Raw genomic sequence first — 23,390 nt, 5'->3', positions numbered from 1 at the left:
CAGGAATCAAAAAGTTAGTAATCATGGCTCTATACCGATCACCATTGACTGTAACGTTCTGGCCATCATCGTTTTTGAAGAAGTACGGACCAATGATTCCACCAGCCCATAAAGCGCACCAAACAGTCAGTTTTTCTGGATGTAACGGTGTTTCGACATACACTTGAGGATTATCTTCACTCCGAATGCGGCAGTTTTGTTTGTTGACGTAGCCATTCAACCAGAAGTGCGCTTCATCGCTAAACAAAATAAAATGGACGTAGTGCGCGATACGTATTCCGCACAGAACCATTATTTTCGAAATAAAATTGCACTATTTGCAAGCGTTGTTCAGGCGTGAGTCTATTCATGATGAATTGCCAAACCAAACTGAGAATAAATCACTTGACAGCTGTTAAATCGGTCGCCATCTTGAAAAGTAATGCCAACTTAACGTTATATACCTCGAAAAAAAACACCCTATACATATATCCTACACCTAGCACTCAGCTAAGAAAAACGAAACAAAATCTCGGTTGATATTGATATGAAAGCAAAGAAAAAAAATCTTCCTAAAATATATTGGATCTTCTAACTTGTATTTCATCGTTCTTGAATGTAGGTAGGTACTCGTTCTTAAAAATCATTATCATAAATAATTATCGATAATAATGTGCTATAAAAGTAGGATTCTCTTCCGCATAAACCAATACTTTAAGACCCTTGTCTATTGAAATTTCTTCACTTATTGCTATCACTAATAGTCCTTCTTTTCAATATTTTTCATTTCACGTGACAATGATTTAAGAATTCCATAAAAGTTATATTGCATCGATTTTTGCTTTCATTGTCACTTAACTATTAATGGTTAATTAATAAATCTAATCACGAAGACGATTTCTCTTTTTATATTCATCTATGGGCAGTGATACTCAAATCGGAACATTCAACTGAAGAATGACATGAATATCACGAATTGCCTTTTCCTTTTTGATAAGAATTAAGTGCAACTAATCAGAAAATTATCATTCAGTTGGGCAGGACTAGAGTCATATGTAATTAACAACAAAAAATTTCGAAAAAATAACAACCATCTTGTTTCTTGATTGATACTGATAAATAAAGAATTACCATCAATAATATCTTGTTTTAATGTCATATTTTTCAAACAGTTTCACTTATTCAAAAGTTAATTGGATATAACTAACGAAAGTTAGAAATACTCAGTGCAATTGATGTGCTTGGGAGAGTAGTTAAATTAGGAATTCTAATTAATATTATATATGATTATCAGTTTAGATGGCTCCATGAATATTGGTCATGGTTATGACCTCTACAGGAAAGTATCGAGTGAGGTGTATATTTATTTGAATCACAACACAAAATATACCAGCAAATTATCACTGAACAAACTAATTATCGTAGGTAATTGCACAAGTGCATCAAAATTACCGATAATTTTGCATGACAGCGTGTTGTCATAAAAACTGCATGAGTTCATTTTCATTTTTGGAGAAAGAGCCCGACACCGAAGGTGGAGGGCTCTTTCTCCAAAAATGAAAATGACCGAATGCAGTTTTTCAAAGAAAACACGCTGGAATGCGAAATTATCCGGTAATTTTGATGCACGAGTGTAATTCGTGGGAATATTTCCCGAATAAACTGTTCATTACCTGTCAAACTGATTTAGAATGGAATTGCCATAGATTCGAACTGTGTAAGATGCATAGAAACTAAGCATCTATGAACAGAACAATTATCGCAGTGCAGTTTCGCTTCCTACAATGCAATTATCGCTGTAATTTTCGATAATTGTTCTCCAGATACATAGAATTTTTGACAGGAGGGAAATATTCGTATGAAACCTAGCAGAGATTTCTTTCAAAAGAATTCACAATTTGTGTAGACATGAACTCATGTTCTAGTTATAAAGTAACGGGTCTTTTTTTTTCGAGGTATATAACTTTAAATTGGCATTACTGTTCAAGATGGCGACCGATTGAACAGCTGTCGAGTGATTTATTCTCAGTTTGGTTTGGCAATTCATCATGAATAGACTCACGCCTGAACAACGCTTGCAAATAGTGCAATTTCATTTCGAAAATAATGGTTCTATGCGGAATACGTATCGCGCACTACGTCCATTAGCGATGAAGCGCACTTCTGGTTGAATGGTTACGTCAACAAACAAAACTGCCGCATTTGGAGTGAAGCTAATCCTCAAGTGTATGTCGAAACACCGTTACATCCAGAAAAACTGTTTGGTGCGCTTTATGGACTGGTGGAGTCATTAGTCCGTACTTCTTCAAAATCAATGATGGCCAGAACGTTACAGTCAATGGTGATCGGTATAGAGCCATGATTACTAACTTTTTCATTCCTGAATTGAACAACCATGATGTCCAGGAGCTGTGGTTCCAACAAGACGGCGCAACATGTCACACAGCTCGTGCCACAATCGATTTATTGAAAGACACGCTTGGTGACCGCCTAATTTCACGTTTTGGACCTGTGAATTGGCCTCCAAGATCTTGTGATTTAACACCGCTAGACTACTTTCTGTGAGGCTATGTAAAGTCATTGGTCTATGCGGATAAGCCACAAACCCTTGACCATTTGGAAGACAACATTCGCCGTGTTATTGCCGATATACGGCCACAAATGTTGGAAAAAGTCATCGAAAATTGGACGTCCAGATTGGACTACATCCGAGCCAGCCGTGGCGGTCATATGCCAGAAATCATATTTAAAATGTAATGCTACAAGATTCTCTTGCGGATAAACGAAATTCATGTCAATCGAATAATCCATCGTTGTTTTATTGCAATTTAAAGTTTTATAGCTCTAAAAAAACACCCTTTATATTGAATCCTTCAGTTTTAGTATATCCATAATATTTTAATAAATCGAATATTCTATTGAAACCATTGATTATTATTTCATAGTTTCAACGTAGGTATGTTAATATAATTAACCTTCAAAATTAAACTAAAAAATTGAATTCAAAATAACTTCATCACGTCATAAGCAGTCATTCTATGAATAAAATACTGATCGATTTCAATTCTGTGCGTAATTATAAAATAGAAAATCTGAACTTTACATTCAAATATAAGTGTTACTGATAATGATATAGAGGTTAAAGATGATTTTCGTTTCCTAGAAGAATAATGTATCGAAAGTATCACCAAAATATTTTTATTAGAACTCGTGTAGTAGGTTTGGAAATATCGTTCAAATATTTTATCAGCAATTTCATTTTCAATGTTATGTTTTCGGAATCAGTGACCCGAAATCACTTGAAAATCTGAATATAAGATAGTCAAAATAAAAAGAAAAAAATTGTGTGATTTTTGTAGACTTTTATATCAGAGAAGAAAAACATCAACTGTTGTGTCGGATAGTTCAAAGTGAAAACGGAAATCATTACTGAACTCATCGTCCCAAGTTCCAGAGAAAATTGATTTTCTCTTCGAAAATAGAACTTCCGACAAGTGGAGAAACTTCAATGCTTTCTCCAATGAAAAAGCACTCAAAGTATTCTGTATAAGAATTTCGCACTTGCGGTTTTTAACCCCAGTGTTCATGAACATTTTTCGTTGGAGATAACATTATTTGCTTTACAGATTTTGCACATCCATCTTAGTCAGAGAGAAAAGGAATTTTGAATTGAAATCAAACATTTCCCAGTATATTACGTATATTTAAAGAGTTTTGAATATTTTTTATCGTTTCAAAAAATCCGGTTGCATTAATGTGTGTAGGACATGCTATTCAGATTTATTTTTTTATTTTTGATGTTTCTAAGATCAAGATGGCTAAAAAGTTCGGAAAGAATAAGAAAAAACTAACGACATAGTCAGCTTTTATTAGTTAAAGATAGAAACTAACATTCTTTAGTAATACACGTATTTGTACTCTGTTTTCAGAGAGTACCTATTGAATGTGTATGTGACTTCATGTACTTAGAATGTGTGCTAAGAATATCCGTACAAGTGTAGTTGAGTTGAGTTGTTCTTGCTTTCCCGTTAGTATTTGGCAATCGTAGCAGTTAGGTTATTATGTCAAATTCTTGGACTCAAACACGCCTCGAGTGGACAGGTATTATGTACGGATTGAGAATGTATCTGAAACTGGAATTATTTAATAGAATTTCAAGGCTTTCTTTGATCATTTATCGTTATTTTTCGCCAAATAAGAATATTAACGCAGAACTCACACAAATATTTGCGCTACGTTATTATAAGCCAATAAGGAAAATTATTATTTAATTATATAGAGTGTCCATTAATTGGAGGTACAAATGACAATGACAAAAGCTTTGTTTTCGGAGTTACAGGGTGTTGAAGTTTGATTTTTTTCAAGTTTCTTTCTCATAGCACCTTCTCTCCACAAGATATTCAACTCAAATTTGGCATAGGTATTCAAATTTGAAGTTTCCGTCATGTAGTATGCTGAATTTGAATGTAAGTCTATTACCTAGGTTAATTTTTTTTGTCCGCTTCTCTCCTTCAAAACTTTTAATTTAGTGGACCACAAGTTTAGAAAACAGTACAAAAAAGCTTTGGTCTAGTACTTATATGTGCTACACTTTTTGGTTTCTTGTAATTTTCTCGCATCTGATATCGATTTCGAGAAAAAAATTCGAAAAAGTGTTTAGTAATCCTCAGGAAAATCCAATTTATTATAATAATCCAGTTAGTAATCTGTGATGAATAAATTGATTATAATTTTTGGTTTTTATTTACTCAATCTGTAGTGAAGAATTATTAAGATTTTATAAACTGGTATAATCATCACAAAAAACTTAAAGGACTAAAAGAAACACCCTGTATTTCGAAACTAAAGGTTTGCAGGTCCATGTTTATAGGACTTTTCTCTTAAAATTATCCAAAGAATCTCTCATTAACCTTTATGCCTCCACTTTAGGAACATTATGTATAGAACTCGTCTACCATTGAATATTTGATTGTACAGGGTGGGCAAATAAGCGAGGTAAGCGGCTATATCTCAGGATCCACTCATCGTAGAGACTTGCGGTGAAAAATTTTACCACTAAAGTGAACAAGAGAACACACTGGAAATTGTTTTGAAGTTCATACCTCCACCGCTAGAGGGCTTACTAGCTACCGTCGAGTAGAAAAATGAATTTTACTCGAAAATGTTCCATGTGAAGTTGAAGAAAAAATATCATCACTATAATCCTTGGAAAATTCTCTATCTTTTTAAATTGTCACTTCCGATTTTACGACATCAAATTAGGGTAGGTGAAGGGGAGAAATCTGACTGATTGAAATGCCTGTAACTTCAGTTTGGCTCAACAATTTTGAGCAAACTAGATCTCGTTTGAAGGATAATATCTTGTTGATTAAGGACAAAATATACTCATGATAAATTTGTTTTTGTTGCTTTCGATAGGGGGTGCTTAGTCAGAAGTTCATAGTTTTGTTCATTTTACTCCGAAATTTCAAATGTAGTGATAGGATTTTCTTAACAGAAACAGAAATTCCATCAAATTTGCATGAAAAAACCTGAAGGTCGCAAAGCGATAATTTCAGGCGTTCTGAAGTTATGGCCGAAAGAAGATATTCTTCAACTGATGCACTGCGAAAAACAAAATTGTGTCTTTATAGGTTCTGACACAAACAGAAATCCCATCAAATTTGTATGAAAAAACCAAAAGGTCGCCAAGCGATAGCTTCAGGTATTCTGGAGTTATGGAGATATTTTTTCTTCAACTTCATATGGAACATTTTCGAGTAAAATTCATTTTTCTACTCGACGGTAGCTATTACGCGCCCTAGCGGTAGAGGTATGAGCTTCAAAACAATTTCCAGTGTGTTCTCTTGTTCACTTTAGTGGTAAAATTTTTCACCGCAAGTCTCTACGATGAGTGGATCCTGAGATATAGCCGCTTACCTCGCTTATTTGCCCACCCTGTACATTTTACAGTTTTTCAGAAAAAATTAACCTCAATTATCGAGATTTTGTTGAATAAATATGTTGCCTGCACGCCTATATTCTTTGAATGTTAGCAACCAAACATACTTTCGAATAACATAGTTTCCTATATCCAAAACTTGCAGCTGCATGTATAAATCTTCATACGGTCACGAGATGGCGCACTTCATGCGTCAAAGAAATTTGTGAATAGATCTGACGGATGAAGACAGTTGGTTAAAATGGTCGCCTCTAATGTCAGTGAGCAAGTACGTACGTAGGGCGGGGATATTCGTGTAATTTGCGATCTCTTAAACTCTTTCGAAAATTATTTCCAGAACGTAAATTAACTTTCAGCGTAATAAGAAACGTGTTCGTTCTGAAAAGTGCACAAAATCACACGATCTAGCTGTGTTTTGACATTCGGTTCTATTAAGTGTGAGTGTATGTGACAACCTAATCGAGGTAAACAATACATCTTTCGTCTCTTTCCAACTCGTAAGTCTTGCATTAATTCCATTTCAAATGCGGTATGACTTTCATGTTACTTTATTTTTCCGCGATTATGTTGACTGTCGGGTTTGTATGTTCTTGGCGTTTTTCACGTGGTTGATTTTATATTCACTTTCTTAAGGAGCAATCGATGGTTCGTTTCTTTATACAAAAGCAAAGCGCAGGTTCGGAAGAATACACATATAGTAGACTTGAATTCCTTTTAAATGTCCTTGCAGTGGTGACACATGGTAATTAAGTTGTGCTAATTTGTGGGGCCTTATCAGAAATCGATAAAGTTCCGAGAACTGCATTCCTGTTGATGGGGCCGATTTCTAGGTACTCCTGGGTCTACGACCGTTCAGACAGGGTGGTACCTACTGGATTATTATTATTTACCCATACCCACCTTTAGCTATAAGAATTTTTTTTATTTACAGAAGTGATCACAAAATTGTAAATGAATAAATCTTGAATTTGTACTAATATCTTGAACCTTCATCTCAAATCTTATATCAATACCTATTCCACAAAAAGAAAAATGGAACTCTTATTAAGTAACTGAATATTTCAGTGTTGCTTAACGAATCTAATGAAGATTTATGAGTTGCCCCATTTTGAAAACAGGTGATATCAGTTAAAAGATTGTTGATGAAGAAACTGAAAATGTTCAATTGGAAGAGAACATTCAAAAGATTTAGAAATTTGATGAAAGATCATGTTGAATTTTAAATAAAATATATAAATTACTAGTGACATGTTTTTTATTCTTATTGGGTGCTATTTTAAGAGGTATCTACATTGGTCACATTGATTTGTCTTCTTTTGGTTTATACTACCACTTTTTCATCAAAATTATCAGCACAGTGAAGTTAAGAATTGTTGCAGAACTGTGATTATTGAAATAAGTTTTAAAAATTTACAAAATATTGTGAACAGTATTTCAATCAAACATCTGATGAACTTCAACAACAAATGTCATGCAGTGGCCAGTTTTAACCAGACATAATAGAAATATTATAAACAAATGCCTTGCAGTGGCTAGTTCTAACTAGCCATAATATAAATACTTCATACTGCAAAAAATGTGCATGTATTATCTGAAAAATTCGCCTCGAATTCAAAAAGTTGCTCATATTATAATTAACTTCACAATGGTTGTAGGTAATTGTTATGAACTGTAAAAGAGTAGATATGTTAGATCAAGAACAGTAATTAGATTTTTATTCTCAAATCATCTACTTTCGCAACATCTTGCTTGAACATTGTCTTCCACCATTGAAAATCAACACTAAGCTCATAAAAAAGAAAGCTGAAGGGCTCAGAATCAATGGAAATGTTCAAATTAGGGGACAAATGCACGAAACTACTTTGTATTTTGTCAAATAATGCTGTTGCACAACAATATATCTTCAGCAAGTATGAAACCTGTTGCACGGAACTATTTGGCAACTTTTTGTTTATGTAAACGTAAGCAAATCTTGTCCAAAAATTAAAATCCAAAATAACATGGAATACCTGACTAAGCACATTGATTAACCTAATATTTAGCCTACGTACTTGAGCAAGGATCCGTAATAAATTCTCTTGATCTCATCTTATTCACATTTTCACTGGATCTCGTGGACAATAAGCTAGGTCAACAGTGCTAATTGAAATAATCTGATGCTAGAATAATGTTTCAGAATAATACGATTCTGTGAGATCACAGTTACCGCACTATTACAACAATTTTTTGTGCCCACCATGACATGTGCTCTATGATTATCTCTGGTTGAAAACATTTCATCCGGGACTGCTATAGAATATTGAGATTCTATATTCGAATTTGAACAAAAAATGTCAGTTCTCTATTACTTGGTGTATATTTAGCATTCCGAGAATCATTCTGTAACACCTCGTTTCGAATGCATTTCATTCCAATACTTGTTATGGAATGATTGGAATGAGTATTCGGGGCAACTTTCATCAGCATAGAAAATGAAATGAAATATCTGTGATACGAACGAATTGGTTGTCATAATTTTATGCAGTTTTGAAATACGTGATATACATTTTGGAATTAAACTCTGTTTTCAAGCATCGAAATAAACAAAAATGGATGTATCGAGTGAATCAGATTGAAAATTTCGGAATACTCTACCTGAAATTATACAATTATATCCAGAACTATACAGGGTGATTCACCGGGATGGCCTATTAGACGTTCATGGCAATGATCTTCTTAAAAACACCCTGTTCATTTTTGATCCAAACCGCAGAGATATAACATATACTTAATACTACGTTTTCGCAGAATCGAAAAAGAAAATTCTTTTCGAAAAAAGCTTTTTCTGCCGAAATATTCAAAAAAATGTCCTCATTGCCACCATTTTCTTCATAAGAATCCCATTAACTCATGAGCCGTTGAGTTTTAACTCAAGGTATGGCCTATTGCCGAAATTTTTGTCAAAAAAGCTATCTAATAATGGAACAATATACTGGATGTGCCATTTGAAATAAGGAAGTAAATCTGTTTCCGGTAAAACCGTAGGTTGTAGAGATCTGAAAATATTTTAGAGAGAAAGATCATTGTCTCAATCCCCCAATGTGCAAATTTTCACCTCAAACTTATGATTAGTTTTTCATAAACGTCTAATAGGCCATCCCGGTGAATCACCCTGTATACTGGCCACAGTTTTTGGCTTACATCGGCTACTAACTTTACTGTAGTACTACCTAGATGCAGGAACTTAGCAAGACTCGGGAAGTTGCAGAAGGATATATTAAAAATTCGATGCGAAATCGGCTGGATAAAGCAAATAAATTAAAAGATGATATCTTCAATAACAAGGTTTTGTTCTATATAAAAGATGCCCTCAACTTCAGATACTATAGATTGGTATACAAGAATTGTTTCATCTTCTGAAAAACAATTGAATAATTGAGAATTCTTCTGCTCCGGTTTTAAAATTTTTGACTTGAAACTGTAGGTTTATTCTAATATAAGTTTTTACGATTTTATTAACCTGATGTTGAATCAATTTTCACCCGTATTGTTTTAATTTTCAGATCTGCCTCAACATGACTAAATGAAACGCACAAATTCAAATGCCTTCCAACAAAACTTTCAAACCAGCTGTTGGGGTGAAGATGAAGCAGCAACCGTCAAGGAAGAAAGCTACACCAAAAACGGCCACTGGAGATTCGGTCTCCGAAACCATCTCTTTCGTTATCAAGGGTAAACTTACCCCCATCAAACCAACTTTTGTCGCGAAAAAAGTTGTACGTAAGCAGCTCCTCAAACGTAACCCAAAAATCGTGAATACCGTAAATCGTAAAAAATCACCAGGTGGTAGTGTCGAATCTAAACCTGTGTCCAAAGACGTTGAAGTTGATCAAAAGTGTAGAACAATTAAGACTAGAAACGTGACTCCAAAACCAATCAAAAAACGTATAATAAAGAAACCTGCAGTCCCTTTGAAACAAAACACCTTGAAAAAGACACAAAAATCAAAAAATGATACGACAATCGAAGCGAAGGCTGCTGCAAAAGATCCAGAGAAAAATGAAATTGTGGAAAAAATAATCGAGACGAAACAACAGAAACTACTGCAGACTAAAAACGAAAATAAGAAGAAGAAAACTATTACCAAACTTCTGAAGCAAGCTAGTGAGGTTCTAGAAGGGAAGAAACCTAGACTAAACCCTAAAAGAAGAGTCAATAAAACTAAACCAAAAATTTCTAAAACTGTAACAGTCGACAAGACTAAACAAGAAATAAATATAGATGAGCCAAAAAATAAAGAGGAAGCAGAAACCGTAGAAGAATGTAAGATTGAAATTAAAGAGAAGCAGCCTGTTGAGCCAATTAAAACAGAGAACAGAGATGACTCAACATCAGACGATACTAATTTGGAAGAAATAAGAAAAACTCTTAAAGGTTCCTCAAACAAGGAAACAATGAAAGAAAAAAGCAAGAAACCTATCATCAGTAGGAAAACTGCCAATAAATCCAATGTACAGAAAACTAAAAGTGCTGTTAATAAGATCAAAAAGGCACGACTCGAAGAACAGAAGTTGAGAAAACTCAAACTATTTGGTTTCTGGAATGGACCCAAGAGAAAGCGGGTAGCCTCCTTGAACGCCATAGCAAAAGTACATTGTCTTTACGAAAACGAAGGTAAAATCAGTATGTTAGATAGCCCCCAAGCTATGCCTGTCAAAAAAGAAGTAGTAGAGAAGAATGTCAAACCAAAAGAAGACGAAGAAGAGGAAGTGAAAAGTCCTCCTCCTCAAAGAAGTCTGCGATGCGTCCCAGGACTCAGAGGAGTTGGCAAGCATTGGGACATGAACACAGCAACCAGTTCCAGTTCTGAAGACATCAGCAGCGACGAGGAGCCTGCTCCTAAAAAGATAGTTAAAGTAAAGAAAGAACCTACGAAAAAAGTAGTAGAGGAAAAGGTGCAAAAGAAGCGGAAACGGAGACAAACAGAGATAATAATGGATCTGAAAGATATGGTCGTCAAGAAACGCATGGCGAGCCTGAACGCCACTGCCATCCTGGCCGCTAGTTACTCCCAGGAAAAACGCAGTCCGAGGAGTCCTAGAAGCGACAGGACAGACGATACAGACAGCTCAGACGATGATTTAATGACGGACGAAGAACCGGAGGAAGAGAAGAAATGTTACGAGGACGACGTTAAGAGAGAGGATAAGGTGATCGAGGTGCACACGAAGCCTAACAAGAAGGTGGCGGTGATTGTGAATCAAGATACGGACGTAACCATCACCGGCGTTTACGTTAACAGCACCACCAGGTCCACTCATCACGAGGGCTATTGCAGTATCGCCGGTATGCAGTACCGTATTTCTGCTACCAGTCACACGCAGACTGCTGCTACTGCCGTTTCCACGGAGACGTTGTTGCCGCCTAGTACTTCGGGTAGCAGTCAGGAGAACGTGAGTAGATTTGCCAGATTTCATCGTATAAATCTTTTGAAGAGTGTGGTTTCGACTTTTGGTTTGTTATTTCCTATGATGAATGTTTGAGAGAACAAAATGGGGGAAACATTTATATGAAGGTAGTAGCTTTTGAGTGCCAATCGCTCCTTCGAAGACCTCTTAAAAGAATAGGGTTATATAAAGTCAAACTCATGTGGAATCAACCAGTAATAGTTATTTGTTTTACTAGACAGGAAAGTAGTAGATTGACTGCCGCAGCTGATTCAGCTATATGGCAGTCAATCTACTCGCTGCCGAGTTGAACATATAATATTTTCTCCGATTGACAGCAAGCAAATATTAATTTTGTAGATATATCAATCAGCAAAGTGTTACTTGGAAACAACCAACCATTTCACAATTGCGATTTCTATCAGATTTATCACTACAGGAAAAATAAAGAGATTGTGGGAATTGTAATAATTTGTAAATACAATTTCTTACATGTCTCGTTATAAACAATCGAAGAAAAAAGTATATGTTCAACTCGGCAGCAAAGTAGATTGAGTGCCTTAGCTGAATTCATCAGCTACAGCACTCAATCTACTACTTTGCTGCCTAGTAAAAAAATAACTATTGTTTTACAACAAAGAAGTAGATTGACTGCCGCAGCTGATACTTCAGAAATTCAGCTAAAGCGGTCAATCAACTTTGCTGCCGAGTTCAACATATATACTTTTTTTTTTATTGTTTATAATTATGTATGTAGGATATTGTGTTTGCAAATAATAGCAATTCTCACAATCTTTTTATTTATTCTGTAGTTATAAATTAAAACAAAATTTGATACAAATCGCAATTATTGGAATGGTTGGTTGCTATGGAAATGTATATGTCCATAATAATTATAGTTTGACGACTTATGAAATGAAAAGTGATACTTTGCTGATTGATATGTCTCTGCAAATATAATATTTGCTGTCAATTGGAGAAAGAAATAAATGAACGAATATGTCATAGTTATACTGGGTGAATTCCTCGGTGAATCATATAAGTTTGTTGTGTGTATATGTGGTCTCCAAGCGAACGAGCGGTCAAAAGCTGTTGACTTCACGTCACTACTTTCCTCATTATTGAGAGATCGTGATGAATTATGATGTTCAAATGATTCTTATTCATTTTGTCAGATTGGGAAATTCATTGATTATGAAAAATGTTACAAAAGATTACTTGGCCCATAACATATTACGCAGGGTGATGAAAATATGAACAAGCCACACCTACTGCAATCTTACGGGCATTATCAAAAATGTCCTAATTTTTCACTTGGGCCATAACATACTCACAGGGTGTTCCTGGATTGGAGGTACAAGCGAAAATGAACAGATTCTTTGGATTATTTTAAGAAAAAAAAGTCCTATAAATAAAGGCCCGCAAATGCTCTGTTTTGGAGATACAGGGTGTTGAAGTTAAAATTTTTTTTTCTCATAGCATCTTTTCTCCACAAGATATTAAACTCAAATTTGTCATAGACATTCCAATTTAAAGTTTTCTTCATTTGATATGTTAATTTCGAATGCAAAATTTCAGGGTGATATTTTTTCTGGAACAGTGTCCCCAAAACTTTTTTTGGTGGACCACTGGTCGTTTAGAAAAATGTAAAAATGAACGTTTCTTCAGTACTACATTTTCTGGTTTCTTGTAGTTTTGTCGTGTCTGCTATCGAAATATCTAGTAATCTTCAAATCCAAACTATTATAAAGATCCAGCTTGAGATCCAGTTAGTTGCTGTGGTAAACAAATTAATTATAGGTTTTGGTACTTACAAACAATTATTGATGGTTCTATAATCTGGTTTAAGTAGAACTACAAGAAGCATTCTGTATCTCGAAAACAAAGCCTTCGCGGGCCGATGTTTATAGGACTTTTTTTTCTTAAAATTGTCCAAGGAATCTCTCATTTTTTTTTTGCATCTCCAGTTTAGGAAAACCCTTTATAACGAACACCTTGTATAAAGATGCAAAGAATGAAAATATGAACAAACTGTTAAACAGTGGCACGCCCACATAACTATATTCCTGGAATATTAATGTTAATATTCACTCCACCACACGTATGGCGAATATTGACATGATTTTCTCTTGTCTTGGTAATGAGTAGGCGTTTCCGTAACAACCGAAACAAGAGATCAGCCAACGAAATAATCTAAATTGGACTATAAATATGCAAATCATATTAGAAGCTTGTAATACATGGCTTGAGTATCAACAAGACTACGTTTTGATGGATATGAGCATAAACCTCATTTTGGATTTTCCTGAATGTTGGCGTATTGGAGTCACCTAAGGATGAACGTTATACACAGTGTGTCCCAAATTCGTCAGTTTAACGGGGTTTGTCGGTTATGAGTGGAGATCGAGAGATTTGCTCTAGTTGTTTTAGTTTCTGTGCTACTATTTTCTGACATCGACATTATACCTCGACTATTACAAAATTTATTGAAATGAGTATTTATGGATAGTTGGAGTACTGCATTTTTTTTTGTGCTGTTACCAGACTCGTATAAAATGATAGCAGACTATCAAAGATGTCCTAATTGATCACTTGTCCCATTGTATACACACAGGGTGTTCCTGAATTCGTGAATATTGCTAGAATTACAAACCAACCTTTGCCATTTTGCTGCAGGAGTAGGGATTCACGGCTTGGCTTGATTTTCAAGCTACTTGGCTTGAGCTTGACTTGATGTCAATTTCAATCTCTAGTCAAGTATTTATTCTTCAAGTACTTGAATCATATCAAGCTTCTTGATTTTTCGCATTGTGTAGTGTCACATCAATAAAAAAATGATGAAATGGGAAGGAACCTTGCGAAAAACACTTTTTTTTATTAAACTTATTGTATAAAAGAACCGAAAATATCAACTTTTTTGAACTAGGAATATAATTAAATCAATCTGAATCATAAGAAATTAAAAAATAATAAAAAATAAAGTTTCTTAATATTGAGAAACCTTCAGGATTTGTTTGATTTCATAATTTTCCATCCAGGATCTTGAATACATGAGGCATCTTATACATTTGTCGCCTAACCTATTGCGGGTTTTTGTAACTGTAAGAGCAGCTCTGGAAAATTGTCTTTCATCAGGAGCTGAAGATGCTGGCGTTTGTTGAAAATTCCCTGGCCATTTTGGCCAAATTTGGAAAGATATTTCTGAGACTACCAAAATCTACGAATAGATTTCATAGAAATGTGAGAAAACTACTAATAAAGTCACACTGGCGAACGCTTCAGTCTCTCGGCGCTCGAGGAATCCCCTTATTTAGTCTAAGCGCGCACGAGATTGCAGAAATATATGCCGTGCGACGCGTGCATATCAAGGTCAAGTAGCTTGATATCAATTCAAGTAATAAATATCTAAAATCAAGTCAAGTCAAGCTCAAGTATGTAATTTTTCACAAGCTTGATTTCCAAGTCAAGTAGTTGGTTAAAATGTCAAGCTACTTGGCTTGATGAATCCCTTTCCGCAACATTCTTAGAATATTTCAAAACGTAAACTGAAAGTATCAAGTAGGGTTGAAAATGTTGTTCTTTGTCTCCAAAGTTTTATCTCTGGAAGTAATAAACCAAAATTCCTCGTCAACCAGGTTCATTTTAACCGACTGGAACACACCAACACATCCACATAAAAATCAGCATGGTACGAGCGTACCTCCTCATGCGATATTTGCATCTTAATCGTCGGTGAAGATTGTTATCTATCCATTGTTTTCAGAGCAACGCGGAGTCTTCAACGCCCACCGCCAAGTCTTACAAACCGTTGGACGCCCTGTCCAACATGCGTCCTCCGAGTGACGGCGTCCATCACGGCCACCAGGGCATAGTGCCGACCCAGCACGTCATGGCGATGTCGCCCAGTGGCGTGCGACACAGTTGCACGAGTGCGTTCAGCGCTCCGCATCCAAGTGCTTACCATCATGTGGGACCGGGACACCATGGACCTCCGCCAATGAACGGGGAACCTGGATATATTCACGGTGAGTACCTAGATGTCCAAATCCGGCTACAAACCGAGCATAATGTGTATAATTTCGAAAATGCAAATTTTACTGTGGTGCGGTAATAATCTCATAGGTTCAGTACTCTCACCTCCGGTTAAATAAGTTTATCTGACGGTGTGAACTTAGCTGCCACTGCCAGAATAAGAGATATAGAGATGGGGTAGTTATTATTTTACACTGCTGATGATGTCTTCATATCTCTTGATATACAACAATAACAGCTCGTTTTTATACATTTTGTACAAATTTGATTACATCATAGAGTAATAAACATAGGTAGAAGGAATATACGCAATTTTTACATGTCCCCAACATGGTTCGATTACGTTGTCGGATTTTTTCAAATCCACAATTTTACTATATCGTCATGAATGTACATTATATTGAATGAAATATATTTATTTGAGTGATTCCCGATTAAATACGCAAATTTGAATATTTGGAATCCGTAATTTTTCCTAATTGTTGAATTTATAATAAGCAGAATTTATTATTTTCTGTATCTACCTGCTGAAATCCAAGGTTTGGCAACTTTTGCTCTCCTAGTGTCATCGGTTGTTTCACTTCGTTAGGCGAGGTTGAAGTTTGTTTTCTGAATTTCTGATATGTTTAAGTATTTATTTAAATACATTTTGAGTTGATATTGAACGTTGATTCACTATGAGACATAAGAAGTCCGTTCTTTGTGGAGAAACTCGCGAATTGAGTGAAATATCATATCACTGATATGTTTTCATTGTCAAATTTGATTATTCATGTTGGGGACAAAATTTGCTTACTGAAAATGACATATGCTTCCTCTATCTATGTTTATTACTCTGAGAATTACATCAATTGATATGAAATGATTTTTCTGAAGTACTCCTATTAACATAGAGTTTCAAATACTATCTGTGAACCCAATCAATTGTCATGATTTTATTCATTTATTTTAAACGTCATTTTCATTTTCAAATAGTCCCTCTTGCTGGTTCTCAATGTAAATTATTGTTTTAGTTATTATTACAGTTTGTAACAAATGATAAAATATTGGATGGCTCGCTGGATTATCACTTTAGAACTTCTATGTTCACATATTGATAGAGTTCTGTGTCATCTCGGTGGTGTAAACATGGAAGGATATGAATTTGTGAGCCCATTCAATAAAATAATTATGTGCTAATAACTTTTTACCTGAGCAGAATGTGCAAAAACGAAAAATTAAAGAATATTTTGAGAGGCACCTACACTGTGTCCGTAAAGTATGGAACAAATTCATTTTTGGCTGAACAGACCATTTTAAGAAATAATCCTGAAATACGTCGATTTTTATTTTAATATACCGTATTTTAAAATAATAATCTTATATACTGGGTGAATTACTTTCGAGTAATGACGTCACCGTCATTTTTTTTTTAATGGAACACCCTCATTTTGTCTCAATTTTCCGATTACTCTAGCTGAGCTGATACCAAAAATGTATCATCTGTTTATTCCAATTGGTACAGGGTGGACAAAAATAATAAATTAAATCTAAGCAAAAATTGAAACATTCACGAATACCAAAAATATTGTAGTACTGAACTGTCATTGAACACCAGTAAATTACTAAACAAATAATGACATTTCCCAAAAAAACTAGACGACTATGTTTTTTTAAATTGATAAGAAATAATTTCTTTCATATTCTGTCTGCTAGACCACAAGTACCAAACATGTTTGGAAACAGCCCATTTTTATTAATCTAAAAATGTAACAAACCACAGGGTGTTACATTCAAACCAATTGCCGCAAGACAATAAGTATTTTTGATAATATTGTTAATTTAACAAATAAAGAATGTTACGCGTTACTTTATGAGCATACACAAAACTATTGTATTTTTGTCCACGCTGTACCAATTGGAATCAACATGTTATACATTTTTGGAATCAGCTCAGCTAGAGTAATCGGAAAATAAGGACATAATGGGAGTATTCCATTTGAAAAAAAAAATGACAGTGACGTCATTACTCGAAAGTAATTCGTCCTGCATATTAGATTATTATTTTAAAATACGGTAAATTAAAATAAAAAATCGACGTGTTTCAGGATTATTTCTTAAAATGATCTGTTTAGCTGAAAATGAATTTGTTCTATACTTTACGGACACAGTTTATATTTGAAATTGATGTCCAATTTTAAGACTCGAACTGTATGTTAGGTTAGGTTAGGGTAGAACGCGAGCTTTTCTCTTCGTAAACGACCCCAAATGTTTTCTATGTTTTCTTCATCTACATACAAGAATAAACTGAAAGACCATCTTCTGGTTTCACTGATGTTTCGATATAAGGTGGGTGATCCACTAGCGCAGTACAGTGCATCCCATTTTGGGTGAGACTGCCAGGTTTCTCGCTTGTTATTTAAGATAGAGCCTTGCGGTTTTCACGTTCCTGTCCTACTTTTTCGTGAAACTCAAGTTGGTCTAATCAGATTCTTACTTCGTTGAATTCGTTATTTTTTTCCCTTCAAAATGATGTATGACACTATGTAGGTAGGATGTTCAGAAATGTTAAAAAAAACACTAAAACGTCAAATAATGATGATTTTTTGTAAGTGGGCCATAAATTTTCTATGTTTCAATAAGAGGATTATTATTTTCGATTTTTAAAAGTAGTAGGACGTTGATGACACAAACATCCTTGTTGTTATTATGGCTACTATGCATTTGGGAGCATGGTTTTATCAAGTAGGCATTGGAGGGAAAAAACCAATCTGATCTAGCTGTCATCGCTATAAATTATTGTTATCATTATTGATTCTTCTTTTCTATAGGAAATCCATTGCCCATTAACAAAAAATCATCATTATTTGATGTTTTAGTGTTTTTTAACCATTTCTGAACATCCTACCTACATAGTGTCATATATCATTTTGAAGGGAAAAAAATTACGAATTCAACGAAGTAATGATACACATGGTGTTCCATTAAAAAAAACATAAGTTTGTGTTGAATCTTCAAAACCATACCCCGAAAAAAAATATTGAGTACGCCACTGGATTCTACGCAGAATTCTGATTCAGACGTAGTTTTTACCTCAGCATTATTTCTAATAACTTCGGAGATAAAGAAGGGGTCCGAAAAGTATCAATTTCCAAAATCACCCTGTATCTTTTGAACGGAAACAGTTATGCAGAATCTGATTAGACCAACTTGAGTTTCACGAAAAAGTAGGACAGGAACGTGAAAACCGCAAGGCTTTATCTTAAATAAGAAGCGAGAAACCTGGCTGTCTCACCCAAAATGGGATGCACTGTACATCTAAACACCATTTACGTCCGCTATATCATGTCTGGGGCACAACTCCAGGTGTGGAAAGTATTATGGGATGATACTCTCCAAACAGACAAGTTCGAGTATAAATCATACTGCAACGGACTGTGCTTCCGACCTCTGACCTATATTCGAGAGAGCTATCTCGGTTTTCCAACCGTAGGAATGGTATTTCTGTTCTCTTCTGGTCCACGAGATTAGATGTTGTTTGCTCTTTTATTGATAATCTTTGCGCTTTTATGGAGAGTTTTCCCAACAATGTTACGCTTTCCTCAATTAGATATTATTCATGGTGAAGGTATTTGAATTTATTTAGGTGGTTCCTAATTTATTATTTAATTTGGTTGAATGCTTTTTGTTTATTACGATTGGAATAACTGGGAATTCACTGTAGAACATACTGTTATGGTATTATTTCTTATCAGCTGACTCGTTCCGACAAAAGTTTAAAAAGTTAAATTATAGGTTGTTACTTCCTCATATCTTCAAGTCTTTGGTCCAAAACATTCTTTGCGATGGCCAGTAATGGGAGGCATTCCGTCACCAGGTGATCAGGAGTTTCTTCCTCCTTCCCACAGAATTTGTATTCGAAGTTTTTTACTAGACTCATTATCATGAGGGAATTAAAGGAAATGAAAAGGCCAACACACTAGCCAGAAAAGGAGCACAAACTCCTTTCGTTGTCCCAGAATCTTTCTGTGGTATAGGTGCTTGTACCTACGAAAATAGGAGAGGGAGAAAATCGAAAGAGGAACACTCTAGTGCAATCTTCTTGGGTTGGATCGTTCCAAAAAGTTTTTTCGAAACTTTGATATCGCGAATTCTAAGAAGACTCTGGATCTCAGAAAGAATATGCTATACCTCCCTATTGGATTCCTTGCAGGGCATTACTGCCTCAGCAATTTTCTGCTCCTTTTCTGATGAGTTTTCCTCATTTCCTTCAATTCTCGAGCGACTGGGGACCCAGACTGAACAGACCTTGTTCTTCTTGCCTTTTTCGTTGAGTTTTCTGTCGCACACCAATACTATCTTAGAATCGATGATATTGTGAGCTACATACTTTGATTGTAGGCTTACTTTCAGAATGTATTGCTATTATATATCCTATTTCTCACTAAGTTTATTTGCACACATCTTTCGAATACAAGTACCTCTGCCTGAAACACACTTGGACAGCTGCCTGATGATAGTGAGCATTTGGTGCTATTCCCGAACACTCTAACACCAGTCCTCTTCGTGGTTTTAGAGCCATTTTTGGAAGACTTTCATTCAAAGGATGAACATCTTTCGTTTTCATGAAAGACCCAATGAACAAAAGATCCTTTGATAGATCTTATAGAGCTTGACTATCACACCCGATATTCTCGAATTGTCAATTTACTGTAGTCGATATAAATAAGTTGATCTATGTCCTTTCTTCGGAAAGTTATATTCTTCCATTCCATTTTTGTAGAGAATTCTAATTATGTCAATGCGTGGTTGAAGGAATAATGGCGTAGTTTTTACTTGACATATGTCTAAAGCTCCAAAAAAGACAGCTGCCAGGATAGTGGGCTATTCAAAATGAAACGTCTTATTGGAAAACTATTTATATTACAACACTGCTTTCTGCAGGCCCATAAAGGTGTTAAAATTAGGGTTTCAAAACGCCATGAAGGCTTTAATCTAGCACTGCTGCTGAGAGTTGAGTTGAAAAGTGATTGACAGATGAGAAAATGATTGTTGAGAAGACTTTCGTGGTGATTATTCGGAAACGGAAAGCCAACCTTCAAATTCCAGCGAGTTCAAAGGAGTAACTGTAGTGGTTTTCAATAGGCCAATTAAAGACGACCGCTCTAAAACTCCTGACACCAAGTCCATACCTACTTTTCTCGAGTTCTTCAAATTTGCAACTGAGAAAGTCCGGGAAGAGATTGAATTCCTTTGCCAGATTTGTTTTAGAGGAAATTAATAATGAAAATGAAAAGAAAAAGAAGTACAATTTCCAAGTGTGTAATATCATACGATATTAATTATCTATCTGGTTAATGTATCAAAATGCCATCAACGTAACCATTGTCAAACAGAAGACTTCCACGCCATAACGTAGGAATCATAATCGGAAGTAACCCAAGGAGAATGCATGTCATCGAGGGAGAATAGCGATATACCGGTTAGTACCGCATAATTCTACCCAAGATGACAAACAAAAGAAATAGCAGGCACCTTATTGAACGCTGACAGACGCTACTCAGTATGATTACTGCGGTGTGCCACCCAGCGGACGAAAACCTAACTACTTCCTCCACGGGTACCTCGAAAAAGCAGATTCCAACGTCAACTAGGAAAATCTTCCGTTTTTCAGCCTAAGCGACATTCATCGTGAAATATAATAAATAAAACGGCTGATATTTGGAATTGTACTTCTTTTTCTTTTCATCATTCATTTCCAAATATCAGCCGTTTTATTTATTAATAATAAAAACATCCAATACGATATATCTCAGTTATGATTTTCATCACGGCAACACGTAGAGTCATAGAATTTCCCACATGACGTCAACGAACACCCCGCAAAAGATCCTCGGGCCATCCCAATTACACATTTCCCTCGGTCATGCGCAAACCTCGCCTCATCATCATCCGACCTTTCCTGCCGAGTTCAAGCGGCCTACTACGACACGTGATTTCCATCATTCCATCCCACGCAAAGCTCTCGCATTTCGTACTACGGGGCCGAGGGCTGTCGGAGACGGCCGAACAGGTCGGATCGCCTTCTCGACGTTTCTAGAGAAACTATGGAAGCTCTGCCCCCGTTCAAAGGCTTCCGAGATTTTGCGGTCGGACTGCGAAATACCGCTTTGTTTGACACGTTGGCTTCCGAAAGTGTTTACGATGAAGTTCCATAGGTGACAGCCCATAGAATTATGTTGGTTTCATCAGTGAAACGCAATTTGATTATGCGGTTTGGATGTAAACATCGGAAGCGAGTAGTAAACGTTTGAGTTGATCTGTTCGACGACTTGTTGACTTTGCACACTGTTAGAATGCTGCTGTCTTCGTACTACAGTACATACAGCGGTGAGTTTTGATTACATTTGAGGCTCAATTGGTAGTAGTGTTGTCTGTAGTTTTGGCCATGTTGCTGGTTACGCAGTTGGCAACGAAGACAGTGCAAGTTTTTCTCTTCTCTCGTTGATTTTCCTTAACTACGTAGATTAGCTAAGTAACTCTGTAGCTTTTATGTCAAACTTATAGCCTAAGAGCCCACGATTGCCAGATCTCCGTCAGTTTATGAAAGCTGAAAGTATTTATGTGCATGTTGCCTACAGAGGTAAAGAACACCAGCTACTATAGTTGTAGTTATAGGTGTACAACTTTGCTTTCGCCGTTTCGCAATAAATGGCTGTAGTCGAAATAAATAGATCGTAGATGTCATACAATAAGCTAAGGTATTTGTAAACATAACGCCATAGAAATATTAGTCGATTTGTGTCTACATCATAAGGTTTTTCTCGATTAAGCATGCCAGCTTACGAGCCAAATTCTCGTCATTTGGGAAAAGTTTTAGTTTCCTGTTTTAATATGAAAAAATCTGCGGCTGAGGCTCATAGAATGCTCTCAAATACATATGGTGAGGCCGCTATCAGTGAAATAACGTGTCGAGAGTGGTTTCAACGCTTCAAAAACGGTGATTTTGACGTCGAAGATCAGCATGCAGAATCGAAAGCATTACTTAATCAAGACTCTTGACAAACGCAACAACAATTGGCAGGAACATTGGGAGTGACGCAACAAGCCATTTCAAAATGCCTGAAAGTCATGGGAATGATTCAGAAAGAAGGAAATTGGGTGTCGTACGAGTTGAAGTAGAGATATGTTGAATGGCGTTTGTTTGCTTGTGAACAGCTGCTCGCAAAGCAAAGACGGAAGGGATTTTTGTATCGCATTGTGACTGGAGACAATTACAATCCCAAGCGCAGAAAATCATGGGGATATCTCGGCCAACAATAATTTCGCATTCGTGTTAAAATAGGATCCCGTCCTGCAACTTGTTTTAGAATATACTATTATAAACATGTTTTAGAATATGTATACTATTATATCATTGTAAATATGACGGTATTCAAGTGGGCGACACGGCTATGGTTGCAACACCATATTCATTTCATGATCAATTCGCACATTTGCGGCTGTATGTCCTCGATTACTTCACGAATCCCATCTTTGAGATATTGAATCTACTGTGGAATATTGGCATACATCTAAAATTCTAAAGGTCTCAAATCAGAAAATCTCGGTGGCCAATTGTGATCACCTCTTCGAGAAATGACACAGCCAGTAAAATTTTCTTGCGAAATGGCGTTTATTTTGTTGCGCCGTTTTGTTGCAAATGAACTACGTCCGCATCTAAAGGGTGTTTTTTTCGAGGTATATAACTTTAAGTTGGCTTGACTGTTCAAGATGGCGACCGATTTAACAGCTGTCAAGTGATTTATTCTCAGTTTGGTTTGGCAATTCATCATGAATAGACTCACGCCTGAACAACGCTTGCAAATAGGCCCAAAATGAGATTGCCGTTGTTCCCGATTTTCATAAGCGAATTTCGTTTAGCGATGAAGCGCACTTCTGGTTGAATGGCTACGTCAACAAACAAAACCGCCGCATTTGGAGTGAAGCTAATCCTCAAGTGTATGTCGAAACACCGTTACATCCAGAAAAAC

At 35.9% G+C, this 23,390-nt stretch overlaps 1 protein-coding gene across 4 annotated transcripts in view; it reads left to right on the top strand.

Annotated features, from left to right (window-relative positions):
- The first annotated feature begins 6,151 nt into the window (after positions 1–6,151).
- The window catches only part of LOC123684000 (R3H domain-containing protein 1), a 158,280-nt gene continuing 141,041 nt past the window's right edge, over positions 6,152–23,390 (top strand). For 2 of the 4 annotated variants that reach the window (XM_045623063.1, XM_045623060.1), the window contains exons 1-3: positions 6,158–6,417; positions 9,463–11,352; positions 15,110–15,371. In XM_045623063.1, the coding sequence (XP_045479019.1) occupies positions 9,502–11,352; positions 15,110–15,371 (2,113 nt within the window). In that variant the 5' untranslated portion in view covers positions 6,158–6,417; positions 9,463–9,501. Of the gene's footprint in view, positions 6,418–9,226; positions 9,380–9,462; positions 11,353–15,109; positions 15,372–23,390 lie in introns of those variants that run through there. The other 2 variants (XM_045623061.1, XM_045623062.1) reach the window with 2 other exon arrangements.

The sequence above is a fragment of the Harmonia axyridis genome, chromosome 7 (genome assembly GCF_914767665.1).
Source record: "Harmonia axyridis chromosome 7, icHarAxyr1.1, whole genome shotgun sequence".
NCBI classification, from domain to species: Eukaryota; Metazoa; Arthropoda; class Insecta; order Coleoptera; family Coccinellidae; genus Harmonia; species Harmonia axyridis.
This window is presented reverse-complemented; position numbering and strand designations above follow the sequence as displayed.